Source organism: Ornithorhynchus anatinus, chromosome 1 (genome assembly GCF_004115215.2).
Source record: "Ornithorhynchus anatinus isolate Pmale09 chromosome 1, mOrnAna1.pri.v4, whole genome shotgun sequence".
In the NCBI taxonomy this organism is placed as follows: Eukaryota; Metazoa; Chordata; class Mammalia; order Monotremata; family Ornithorhynchidae; genus Ornithorhynchus; species Ornithorhynchus anatinus.
Genome location: NC_041728.1, coordinates 40,356,238 through 40,368,573, shown reverse-complemented (window position 1 = coordinate 40,368,573; position 12,336 = coordinate 40,356,238). Strand labels below are relative to the sequence as shown.

At 53.3% G+C, this 12,336-nt stretch overlaps 1 protein-coding gene across 3 annotated transcripts in view; it reads left to right on the top strand.

Annotated features, from left to right (window-relative positions):
* ANGEL1 (angel homolog 1) overlaps positions 1-12,336 on the top strand; it is a 22,507-nt gene extending 10,171 nt beyond the window's left edge. For all 3 annotated transcript variants that reach the window (XM_029066761.2, XM_029066754.1, XM_029066771.1), the window contains 9 exons: positions 2,285-2,866; positions 3,620-3,849; positions 4,570-4,639; positions 4,986-5,419; positions 6,833-6,959; positions 7,478-7,588; positions 7,996-8,065; positions 9,716-9,879; positions 10,496-12,336. In XM_029066761.2, the coding sequence (XP_028922594.1) occupies positions 2,285-2,866; positions 3,620-3,849; positions 4,570-4,639; positions 4,986-5,419; positions 6,833-6,959; positions 7,478-7,588; positions 7,996-8,065; positions 9,716-9,879; positions 10,496-10,656 (1,949 nt within the window). In that variant the 3' untranslated portion in view covers positions 10,657-12,336. The remainder of the gene's footprint in view (positions 1-2,284; positions 2,867-3,619; positions 3,850-4,569; positions 4,640-4,985; positions 5,420-6,832; positions 6,960-7,477; positions 7,589-7,995; positions 8,066-9,715; positions 9,880-10,495) is intronic.

The following is a 12,336-nucleotide window of genomic DNA, read 5'->3' as shown; positions in this document are numbered from 1 at the left end:
TGCTTGGAATTGATGGGATTTTAGTAGGGCCTGAAAGAAGAGATGAGTGGTGGTCTGTCAGATGTGAAGGGGAAGGGAGCTCCAGACAGGAGGGTGGTGTGAGTAAGGGATCAGTGGTGAGAGAAATGAGATCAAAACACAGTAAGTAGGGTGGTATTAGTAGAGCAATATGTACCGATTGGAGAGGACCAAGGAGAGGAAGGGGGAGGAGAGCTGATTGAGTGCCTTAAAGCCTATGGTGAAGTTTTTGAGGAGTGGGGAGATGGGCACAGAATGATTTATGAGACCAAAAAGACTTTATAACAGAGTTGGTAGTCACATTCTCTGCCCACCCTCCTACTTAGTGAGCCCCATGTGGGACCTGATTATTTTGTATCTACCCTTAGCTGTTAGGTAGTGCTTGGCACAGAGGAAGAGTTTAACAAATACCGTTATTATTATTACGTATTGTTTCCTGCCAACAGCTCAAACTTAACAGGTCCACAACAAAACTCTTCATCTTCCCCCGCAAACCCTGTCCTCCCTGTTTTCCATTGCTGTGGACAATACCGCTATTCTCCCTGACTCACAAGCCCATAACCTTGGCATTATCCTCAACCCCTCTCTGTCATTCAACCCACATATTTAGTCTGTTACCAAATCCCATTGGTTCCACCTTGACCGCATTGCTAAAATCTGCCCTTTCCTCTCCATCCAAACTGCCATTAGGCTGATCCAAGCCCTTATCCTATCCCGCCTTGCCTTCTGCATCAGTCTCCTCTCTGACCTCCTGTCTCTTCCCAATCCAGTATTAATTTCACTCTGCTGCCCAGATCATTTTTCTAAAAGAAACATTTACTTCACATCTCCCTACTCAGAAACTTTCAATCCCCGCACATCCACCTCCGCAACAAACAGAAACTCCTCACCATAGACTTTAAAGCACTCAGTCAGCTTGCCCCCTTGCCCCCCAACCCCGTTGATTTCCTACCGCAATCCGGCCCACACGCTTCTCTCTTCCACTGCTAACCTACTCACCATCCCGTGATCTTGTCCGTCGCACTGCCAACCCCTTACCCATATCCTCCCTCTGGTTGGAACTCCCTCCCGTTCTGTATGTGACAGACCATCACTCACTCCACCTTCAAAGCTGTACTGAGGTCACATCTCCTCCAAGAGGCCTTCCCTGGTAAAGTCCTCCAGTCTTCTCCTCCCTATCCCTTCTGCATCGCCCATGCACATGGATTTGTAGTGTGCTCCCCAGCACTTATGTGCATATCTGTAATTTATTAATCTATATTAATGTCTGTCAATTAGAGGCATTTATTGAGCTCTTACTCTGTGCAGAGTACTGTACTAGGCGCTTGGGAGAGCCCAGTATAACAGAATTAGCAGACATGTTCCCACATGAGCTTACAGTCTAGAGGGGGAGACAGACATCAACATAAATGAGTGATTTATAATATGTAGTTTCAGGATATGTATCATAAGTGTTGTGGGACTGGTGAGGCGAATATCAGGTGTCTAAAGGGCATAGACCTAAGTACATAGATAACCCAGACGGGAAAGCAAGCTGGGGAAAAGAGGGCTTAATTGGGGAAGGACTCTTGGAAGACCTGTGACTTTAATAATGCTTTGAAGGTGGAGAGAGTAGTGGTCTGGCCTATATGGAAGGGGAGGGAGTTTCAGGCTAGGGAGAAGACATGGGAAAAGGGTCAGCAGTGAGATAGATGAGACTGGGGCGCAGTGAGTGAGCTAGAGTTAGAAGAGCTGAATGTGTGGGCTGGTCTGCAGGAAATCAGTGAGGTGAGGTAGGATGGGGAGAGCTGATTGACTGTGTTAAAGTCAGTGGTAAAGAGTTTTTGTTTGATGTGCGGTAGATGGGTAACCACTGGAGGTTCTGGAGGAGTGGAGAGACAAGGACTGAACGTTTTTGTTGAGAAATGATCTGGAGGTCAACGAGGAGGCAGATGCAGCAGTCCGGGAGGTGAAGGATAAATCCATGGATCAGTGTGGTAGCAGTTTATCTCCCCCTCTAGACTGTAAACTCCTCCTGGGCAGGGAATATGTCAACCACCTCTGTTTTACTATATGCTCCCAAAGCTCTTACTATGTTGTTCTGCACACATTAAGCACTCAAGAAATAGTACTGATGGATTGACCCCTAAGATCCTTGGGTGGGTCATGCAGCCTGATATCACCTTTCCCTGCCGGGCAGTCAGAAAAGCCCCAGGCCGGGTGGAGAAGAGCGAGTGCGTGACATTGCCGTCCCCCTCTAACCCAGTGTTTTGGGTCTTCCTGACAGACGCCTTTTTTACCTGCCGGAAGAATGTCCTGGCCAAGAGCTCACCCCCACAGGCCGAGGGGGAATTTGCTCTGTCTCCAGAAGGGCTGCATCAAGAGGAGAGAGAAGGCCTGCTGCAGCAGTGGCGAGAAGAAGGGGCCAACAGGTTGCTCTCGCCCACCGGCGGGAGTTCTTGTTTGGAGAGAGGGCTGGCCCGTGGAGAAGGCAGTTTGGCACTCCTAATGGCCGGTTCCATGGAGCAGCAGGAGGCTGCTTTGGAAGACAAGTGGTCCAGCGTGCAGCTCAGTGACCTCCGCACTCTGGCACTCGGAGAGCCTTACCCCGGGGTGCAGCAGGAAGAGGAGCCCTTCCCCAAAGTGGATGCAGCCACATGGGTGGCCATTCCCACGCCACCGGACCATCAGTTTCCAGACTGCGGGGCCCCTCCCGAGGTTGCCCCGGTTACGGACCAGTGGGAAGAAGGTCCCGCCGTGGCATCGTGGAGCTTAGCGCCCGAGCTGGGGCCAGAAGGGGAAGCTCCCGGTTGGCCCTTCGAGGGTTTGGAGTATGTGCCGGCTCCTTCGCTGGAAGTACCTTACCACGGTCAGTCTTGAGGGGAAATGCATGATGAGGGCAGGAGAGCAGGGTGACTGTTGGCCGGGGCCGGATCTGAGGAGGGCCCCGATATGTTAGTGATGATGTCAGAGCGTCAGGCGCTCCTTCCCTTTCCTCGGCTTCTGCTGGTGGAACCTGGAAACACTCAGGCCTGAGGTCAGAGGCCGGAATGCCTCTAATAACTGCGGTACCGGTTAAACGCGTACCCTCTGCCGAGCCCTGTACTCAGGGCCGGGGTGGAGGCGATACAGTTAGAGGCAGTGCGGATCCCACGATGAGAAGGGAGAGCAGATATTGAATCCCCATTTTCCAGATGAAGAAACTGAGGCCCAGGGGAGCGACCGACTCAGAGTCACAGAGCAGGCCATTTGGGGCCGAGCCGGGATTAGGACCCAGGTCACCTGACTCCCAGGCTGTGCTCCTTCCATGAGGCCACGCTGCTTCTGGCATTCACAGAGGGCGTGTCGGCCTTGGCTCCGTGGCCATGAAGCGGGGAAGAGTCCCGGCAGCACCCTTCAAAGAGAAGGAAGCCAAGGGTGATCTGAGGAAGGAGTATGCGGAATTCCAAAACTTCAAGTGGAGAAGTTGCTCAGATGGGGGAATCCCCATTGTCTTTGGTTGCTGAGTTGCAGAGTTTGGAGCAGTGAGGAGGCTAGGTGTGGGGAGGAGTGGCCAGGGGAAGTGGAGAGTGTAAATCCCCAAAGGCACTGTGACTGATACAGGCCTGCCTCCTGCCCTTAGAAATCTTGTGGCGCGAATGGGAGGAGCTCTCCCCACAGCCAGAGGCTCAGCAGGGGCTGCAGTCGGGGAAGAGCTCTGCGTTCCAGTTCACCGTCATGTCCTACAACATCCTCGCCCAGGACCTGGTGCATCAGTGCCCGGAGCTCTACCTACATTGCCATCCCGATATCCTCAGCTGGGACTATCGCTTCGCCAACCTCTTGCAGGAGTTCCAGCACTGGGACCCGGACGTGAGTAGGCAGCTCCGAGCAGGAGGTTCACTCCTTTTCTGACAGGACTGCATCGACGGACGTTCGGGCTTCCTGAATGCCCATCGTTGCCTTCTAGAGGCCTGCTCATGTCTGGCAAAATATTAATAATCACAGTATATATTAAGCGCTTACTATCTGCCAAGTGCTGAGGAAGAGTCAAGGTAGGCAGGTCGGACATAGTCCCTAAGCCGTACGAGGCCCAGAGTTTAAGGAGGACAGAGAACAGGTATTTCATCCCCCTTTTCACAAATGAGGAGACTGGGGTCCGGAGAAGTGAAGCGGCTTGCCCCAGGTCACATGGCAGGCAAGTGGCAGTGCCAGGATTAGAACCCTGGTCCCCTGACTCCCGGGCCCATACTCTTTCTGCTACACAGGCCGCTTCGGTACACTGAATAATAGCACTGCCTTCTGGGGTCTGTGATGTGCTTGGCCAGAGGAGGCTGGGAATGGAGAAGGGGAGAAAGCAGCGTCCTGTGGAGCTTTGCATCCCGAATTTAAGGCTGAGGCTGTTCTGGCCAGAGGGAAATGGGTTGGGCAGTCCTTGCCCTAAGAGTCCCAGCATTTTCGACATCTGCATTATTGCCAAGTCACTCGGGAAGAATTAGTTCCAATTCTCTGCCGTCTGGCAGAGACAGAGACAGCCAGCAGTCTCTGCAAAGTGGCTCGCCAAGGTAAATATTCTCTTCATCCATTTCCCAGATCCTCTGTCTCCAGGAAGTTCAAGAGGATCACTACTGGGAGCAGCTCGAGCCAGCCCTGAGGATGATGGGTAATGTAGTCTGCTGGGGACTGGTTTCCCCGGGGGTGTCAGGGTCTAGCCAAGAGGTCCCCTTCAGCTTAGGAATTAATTTTCATTCTGCTCTCCCTGGGATCTGGGAGTCCTGACTCCCTCCCCCTCTCTGGACCTTAAAACACACAGGCTTCCCCCTACCCCCCACCCCTGCCCCCGCCACTAACCTCCCCACACCACTGCCCCCCACCCTTGTGCTGTCCATTTATCTGCTGGCTGAAGCAAGCCCCAAGCTGGTTGCCATTGCTCTGAGGCTCCCTAGGATGGCTCAAGGGAGATACCGCTTAGCTGCTGACAAAGACGGTGACTATGGCTTTTCTTCCAGGCTTCACCTCCTTCTACAAGAGGAGGACTGGGCGCAAGACGGATGGCTGTGCCATATGCTACAAGCACACCCGCTTTCGCCTACTCTCCTCTAGCCCCGTGGAGTATTACCGGCCGGGACTGGAGCTCCTCAACCGTGACAACGTGGGGCTGGTGCTTTTGCTGCAGCCGCTGGGCCCGGAGAGCTTGGGCCCCGGAGCCGCGGGGCCCCTGTGCGTGGCCAACACCCATCTGCTGTACAACCCCCGCCGAGGGGACATCAAGCTGGCCCAGATTGCCATCCTCCTGGCTGAGGTGGACAAGATGGCAAGGCTGGAAGATGACAGCTACTGCCCCATCATCCTTTGTGGCGACCTGAACTCTGTCCCCAACTCACCGCTGTACGACTTCATCAGGAAGGGGCAGCTCCGGTACCGAGGGATACCGGTGTGGAAGGTGAGGGGGGAGAGGGTCTCAGAAGGGGATGGGCCGGGGGGTGGTGGCGTGGCAAGAAGCCGACCAGCCTCTCGGTCCCGCGATCGTGCCACACCGTGGCCCACTCTCGCAGATAGATCCAAAGTGAATGGGAATGTCCCTCCTAGGCCGTGCTTTTTGTTGACATCACACTTAAACTGGTTAACTGCTCCATGTCCATGAGTGTCCAGCCTTTTGGAAAGACCTTTAAGGGAGGAGGAATAGAAGGAGGAGGAGGAGAATGGGATGGCTCTCAAACCTTCCTTAGGAACCTATGTCGGTGTCTAATAGTTCACTAGGCTCAGGCAGTTCTTCTTTGTGTCTAACCTAATTCCTGGGTGTCACAATTTTAGCCCTGTTCCTTTTGTTCAGACCTTACTGGAGATGGAGAGTAACTGGTTGCCTTCCAAATTATACCCCATCACTAGTGGTCTGTTTGGTCTCTTCTGCCTTCCCTGCCTCTTTGACCAACCCTTGCTTTTGAAATGTCCCCTCCAGTTGATGGGAACTGGAAGACTTTCAGGGATCACGTGATCTTGTGGTTTGTGCCCAGTCCTAGGAATTGGAAGCTCTGGAGTTTAAACGCACAGTCTAGGTTCCTAGTTGGCTGGTGACTGTAGCCTTCCGGGACCCCAGTTTCCCTCCTCTTTGAGCCAGCAGAGCCCACATATCTGAATGGCAGGAGTGGATGGAAAGAAGATGAGTGACCCTGTTTCTACCGGAATGATGCTTTTTTTGAAATAGCTCATAGCAACAGTATGATAGGCACGCTGGACCAGATGGAAAAGGGTGCAGACTGGTTCTTAGGGAGCTTAGAGATGGAAAGAGACTCTATGTGTATGTATGTGGAGAAATGCTCCAATTACAGGGAAACGCTTCCTGGGGCTGCAGGCTTGGCGTCGTGGGTGTCCTCTTGGTGGGGTGGCTTGGGGCGTCCGTACCACAGGTTATGAGCTGCTCTGGTTGGGGCCTGCTGTAAGTAGCCCAGGAAGACTTGACCCCCAAATACCCATTTCCATTGCAATGTAAAAGCCCAACTGACCACCCAGAAGCATTACTGCCCTGATGAGGTTTAGTTGCAAACCTCTTTTCCCAGGAGAAACATGAACTTTAGGTAGAGGTCCACAGGTGCTCCCGTTCCCCCTCCACCCTTGTCTCACTTGCCTCTTTTACTCTCCCTCTCTATCATGCGCACCCCCACAGGATGGTTTTGGGGGGAAGTGTCTTTCCTCCAAAACTCCCGTTTTATCCCTATTCTGGCACTTTTCCCAAAAACTTATAAGACACATATGATGCATGTGCGTTTGTTGCCATCAGATGAGCGAGTGCTTGTGAGCGTGCTCTTCCATTGACCTCTCCCCGTTTCCTCACCTTCATCTTCCTGCTTCCCTGCAGGTGTCTGGGCAAGAAGACTTCTCCCACCAGCTTTATCAGAGAAAGCTGTCAACTCCTCTGTGGCCCAGCTCTCTGGGCATCTCAGATAGCTGCCAGTACACCGCATCCTGCCTCCCAAAGATTGCCGGTGAGCCATGTTGCTTGCTTTGTCCTGTGGCTGCCTGTCTGGGTTTTCTGCGGCACAGTGGCAAGGCTCTTGGGGTGGCAAGTCTCCACCATTTGTCTGCTCTGTGACCTTAGGCAAGTCACTTAACTTCTCTATGCTTCAGTTACCTCATCTGTAAAATGGAGATTAAGACTGTAGCCTGTATCTACTCCAGTACTCAGAATGGTGCCTGGCTCATAGAAAGTGCTTAAATACCATAAAAAACAGGGCAGGGAGAAAATCCCCATTTTGTTTCCTAGTAGATTCCTTCCTTCTTTTCCCTTGCTTTCCCTACCCTCACCCGACTCAGGGCCGTTACTTGCCCGTCATTAGAAGAGCCATTTGTTCTCTGAGCAGATGCCTTCCCCTTGCAAGTCTGCAGTGGGGGTGGGAAGGGAGTGTCTGGTCCAGAGCTGGGGTTGGGGATGCGGGGAGAGACCCTGGGTTGGTGCTTCTTCATCTTTCCCGTTCCCTCACTCTGGGGTGGCATTTTTTTGCAGAGAAACGCAAGTATAACCGAGACTTCCTGCTGAGCTTGCGCTTCTGTGACATCGCTTGCCAGCGGCCCACAAGGCTGGTCCTGTTAGAAGGAGTAACCGACGCCACTTCAGGTAGCAGGAACAGAATAGACCTGTCCTCTCTTTTCCCCTTTTCATTGGCACAGGGCCTTTCTGTTCCTTTCTTTTAGGTAGGTCCCCTCACAAGGGAAGCCCTGCGAGGCTGGCCTGGGGAGGCAAGGCCATCCCACCTACCGAGGCTGAATTTGTCCCAGCATTTCCAGCGGGCCAATGGGATGGGAGTTGCTGGGTCAGGGAGGATGGGGCTCTCATCCCCTTGCGGGTTCTCTTCTAATGCCCTTGGCCTGGTTTAGCAAGGTCCCCAGAGCAGATTGCTCTTGTCCACTCTCCGTGAGAAGAGAAAACTAGGCTGGGCTCTGGATGGAGTTTCAAGACAAGACCCTGTGCCCCTGCAGTGTGCCCATGGATGGGAAAACCCATGACTCTTTGTTGTTTTACAGAGCGTCCTGAGGGCTGGTCCCAGTCTATCCCTGAGGCAGAGTCAAATGATCTCCAACCCTTCCTACCCAGGTAACCTCCTCTTCTCCTCTTCCCTGTCCCTGGGCGAAGGTGAGAGGCATGCCTGCTCCTTCCTGAAACTCTGGGCTGCCCTCTCGGGACCCGTCCTTGGTCTTCCCCTCCCCAGCCTCCTCCAAGACTCACCCGTGTGGCTACTAAGGCTAGTTACACCAGTTCTGTCAAGGGCAAAGAGACTGCATATGTCATTGGCAAATTCCCATAATCCTGTTACCCCAGGGCCCCTTACCTGGACTTGGACTAGGGCCTGAGTAGGGGTGGATGAAACCCAGGGGCAAGAACTCGAGGATTTTTCACGGGAGTAGTGGGAGGCGGCAATGAGATGGGCCAAGAGTGGCTGAAGGGAGTGAGGGTTACTTAAGAATGATGGTGTCTATTAGTCGATTGATCAACCAGTAGTATTTATTGAGCACTTTACTAAGTTCTTGAAAGAGAGTGCAGTACAATAGATTTGGTAGACATGATTCCTGCCCTCAAGGAGCTAACAGCTTGGTTGGGGAGGCAGACATTAAAATAAAAGTTACATATAGGAGAGGTGGCAGAGTATAGGATACATGTAAAAATACCAAACGGCTGGGGAGGGGTGAGTATCAAATAGTACTTAACGGGTATAGACCCAATTGCATAGACGACACAGGAGGGAGAGCCAATAGGTAATGAGGAGCTGGTCAGGAAAAGCCTCTGGGAGGAGATGTGATTTTTGTAAGGCTCTGAAGATGGGGAGAGTGGAGATCTGTCATTTTGGAAAAGGGAGTTTCAGGCTAGAGGGAGGACTTGAGCGAGGGGGTTGTTAGGGAGATGGACAAGATTGAGATCCACTGAGCAAGTTGGCGTTAGAGGAGCGACCCGCAGGATAGTAGTGAGACATGAGCAAGGTAAGGTAGGAGAGGGAGAGCTGATTGACTGCCATAAAGCAAGCGGTGAGGAGTTTCTGATGCAGAGCAGGATATGCTACCATTGGAGGTTTTTGAGGAGTGGAGAGATGTGGACTGAAACGTTTATTAAGCGTTTACTATTTGCCAAGTGTTATACTAAGTGCTGAGTTGATACAAGTTAATCAGATCAGACAGGGTCCCCTTTCCTCATGAGGATTACCCCTCTAGGCTCTAGGGTCCTTGTGAACAGGGATCTCGTCTACCAACTTCATTATATCGTACTCTCCCAAGCCCTTAGTAGAGTTCTTGGCACGCAGTAAGCTCTCAGTAAATACCATTGATTGGTTTATTGAGGCTCACAGTCCAAAGGAGGAAGGAAAACAGCTGTTTCATTCCTAATTTACAGATGAGGAAAATGAGGCACAGAGAAGCCAAGTTAGTAGTCCAGGTTCACAAAGCAGGCAAATGGCAGGGGCGGTACTAGACCCCAGGCCTCCTGACTCCCAGCCATGCTGCCTACTACGCCTTTTGGCACTTGGTCCTTCTTTTTGTTTCTGTGAGTAATATCTCCATTCCTCCTTCCCCTCACCTCTCCAAACGAGAATGCGATCTCTCTGAATCTTTAGTTCAGTGCCAAGCACTTAGTATAGTGCTCTGCACACAGTAAGTGCTCAGTAAATATGGTCGATTGACTCAATCATACAGGGATGGCAGGGTTGAACTTTCCCAATGGGACCATCTCAAACTCTCTCCTCTGCTTTTTCTCCAGTACTGCGGACACCCTCCAGCACAGCCTCCACCTGACCTCTGTCTATAGCCACTTCCTGCCCCAGCAGGGCTGCCCTGAGGTCACCACGGTGCCCTTGGGCCTGGGTGCCACAGTGGATTACATATTCTTCTCAGCTGAGCCTTTGGAGGACGGGCCCAGAGCCAGTGAGTGTGGTGGGCCGTGGGCCTCCCTTCTAGGCCAAGGGGGGTCGGGCAGCGAAAGATGGTGGGGCGGGGCGAGGTGGGGCTTGGGTGTCGGGGGGCGTCCCTTTTCGGAAAAGATACCAGTGGGTGCGAAAGAGTTCACGCTTTCCCTTTAAGGAAGCAACCCCTCCTCATGCTGCATTTGACAGCAGTGGCTTAGGGGGACCAGGAGGCCCCAGACTTCTGTGTCAGTTGGGGGCAGCAGAAGAAAGGGGGAGATGTAAAGTTAAGCAACTCTGGGCAACTCTTCCCTTCATTTTTTTTTATTTTTTAAGGTACTTACTATGTGCCAGGTACTGTATTAGCCCTGATGAAGATATAAGCAAATAAGCAAATAAGTTAATGGACCTCTAGTGAAGCTTATGGGGCGGCCCCACTGCCCGGTGGGCGTTCTCCAGGCCTAAGGCATCCACCGGAGGAGGTGCAAAACCTCCCTTGGCTGTGTGACCAGGGCTGCTGAGCCACATGGTTCCCCTGAGGGCCAGGGGACAGGGCAGGGGGGACCAGGCCAGACCCAGGAGGATGGCAACCCCCGCCCTGGTCCATTCATGCCACACGTGCTCTCCTTGTTCACCAGGCCATGACCGGTCCCGGGGCAGAGCCCTGAAGCTGCTCGGCCGCCTTTCCCTCCTGTCCGAAGAGGTCATCTGGGCTGCTAATGGCTTGCCGAACCCTTTCTGCTCTTCGGACCACCTCTGCCTGCTGGCCAGCTTCGAGGTGGAGGTTGCCGCCCCCTGAAGGGGCTGTCAGGGAAGAAGGGTTTCTCCTCCAGACGATACCATTAGATTGGAGACCGGAAACCTCAAGCTCTGCGTTCTTAATGCCCAGGCAGCGCCCCTGCCCCACTGCATCGTCCAACTCAGCTGGCTTTTCCCACCCTTCCCAAGTCTCCCACAACCCCCAGTCCCTTCCTTCGTCTCCTTCTCTCCCCTCCCCTCCCTTCTAGGCCTCCCTCACTCTGGGAGACTCTCTCCTTTCTACTGATTGCCCATCTCTCTCCTCCACCCCCATGGACCAGGTTTGCTGGCGTTTTTGATCTCATTTGTTATTTGCTTCTAGACCTTAAGTTCATACCCCCTATAGCTCCTGCTGCCGGCAGTTACTCAGTCCCGCCCAGCGGCTGCCCTCCCTACCCCCTCTCTCCCTGGCCCATCTGGCTGGCACCGTGTGTACATGACATTGCTTTCCCCCACAATGGGTTGGTGCTGTGAAGGTCAGGACTGCCCCTTCTCTTGCCCTGCCCACCTTGTTCTGTCTGGGAATTGGTTTTATGGGAGGAGTGGACACTTTGTAGTCTGAGCTCCTCGCCGCAGAGCTTCAGGGGCTGCGCTTGAAGTCTCACCTTCCTCCTGTGGCCCCTCTCTAATTGCTTCGGTGCGTGCTGCCCCCTAAAATGTTGACTCTCAGCTTCTCAGAGCATTGGAATCCACACATAGGGAGCCCTTCTGAAGCTCCCTGGAGCCATCAGGCAAAGGGGGTAGGGGATCTGAGGTCTGATAGACGCCTGGACCAGAGATGGCTCCTCACCAGTGATGCCTCTGCGATTCCCAGTCTCTCTCTCATAGGGCAGACTGGAACTTTGGAGCTAAGGTGGACGTAGCACAAGTGGGAGTTGGAACGAGTCGAGCTCGTGGACTAAAGTCAAAAGAGAGGCTTGGGACCTGAAAACCAGTGTGACTGGGCGGCTCAGGTATCAGGGGAGCAGGAATTGGGGAGGGCTTTGCCGAGGAGATCAACCTAGACCCTCCACTGAGGCTGAAGCCTGAGGTGTGGGAAGTGAAGCCAGAGCTGCTTCTGTTTCCCTTCCCCCTCCCCTCCTTCCTTCACCCAACAAACTGTGTTCTGCCAGAGAGGCCTTAGCAGGGAGACTCCACATCCCCTTTATTAGTGGGAGATTTCTGTATTTGGGGACAGAATCTGGGGTTTGGGGATGTGTTGTAGGGACGGTGCCAAGCTGGTCAGCCAAGAGGCTGCCTCTTGCTGCCCAACACCCTGGGCAGTGGTGAAGACCCCCAGGGGATTTCCCTGGGTCCCCTGGTGCTTGAGTGAGGCTGGGCAAGGATTCCACTGGCTAACATTTGGGTCAGGGCCTTTGAGGGGCCACTTGGGCACGGGGTGGGGATACTGATGGCCTCGCTGCTCCCGGGGTGGGGCGTGAGGTGGGTTTTGTCTCCCCTAAGGACTGTGGTTGGACCTGCTTGCCGCCTCGCTTCTTTGAGTGACATCTTCGCTCAGGCAGTAGCTTTTCTAAGGAAAGGAGGCCGATTGTGCTCCTGCCCCGCCCCTCTCTGTTCCACGCCTCCACCTTCAGTGCCCGGCCTGAGGTCAGGCGCACAGGGTTTCCATCTGGGCTCGGCCTCTTTCTGTTTTGGAGAAGGAAGTATTTTGAATGCTAATTAAAAGTTATTTTTTTTAGTA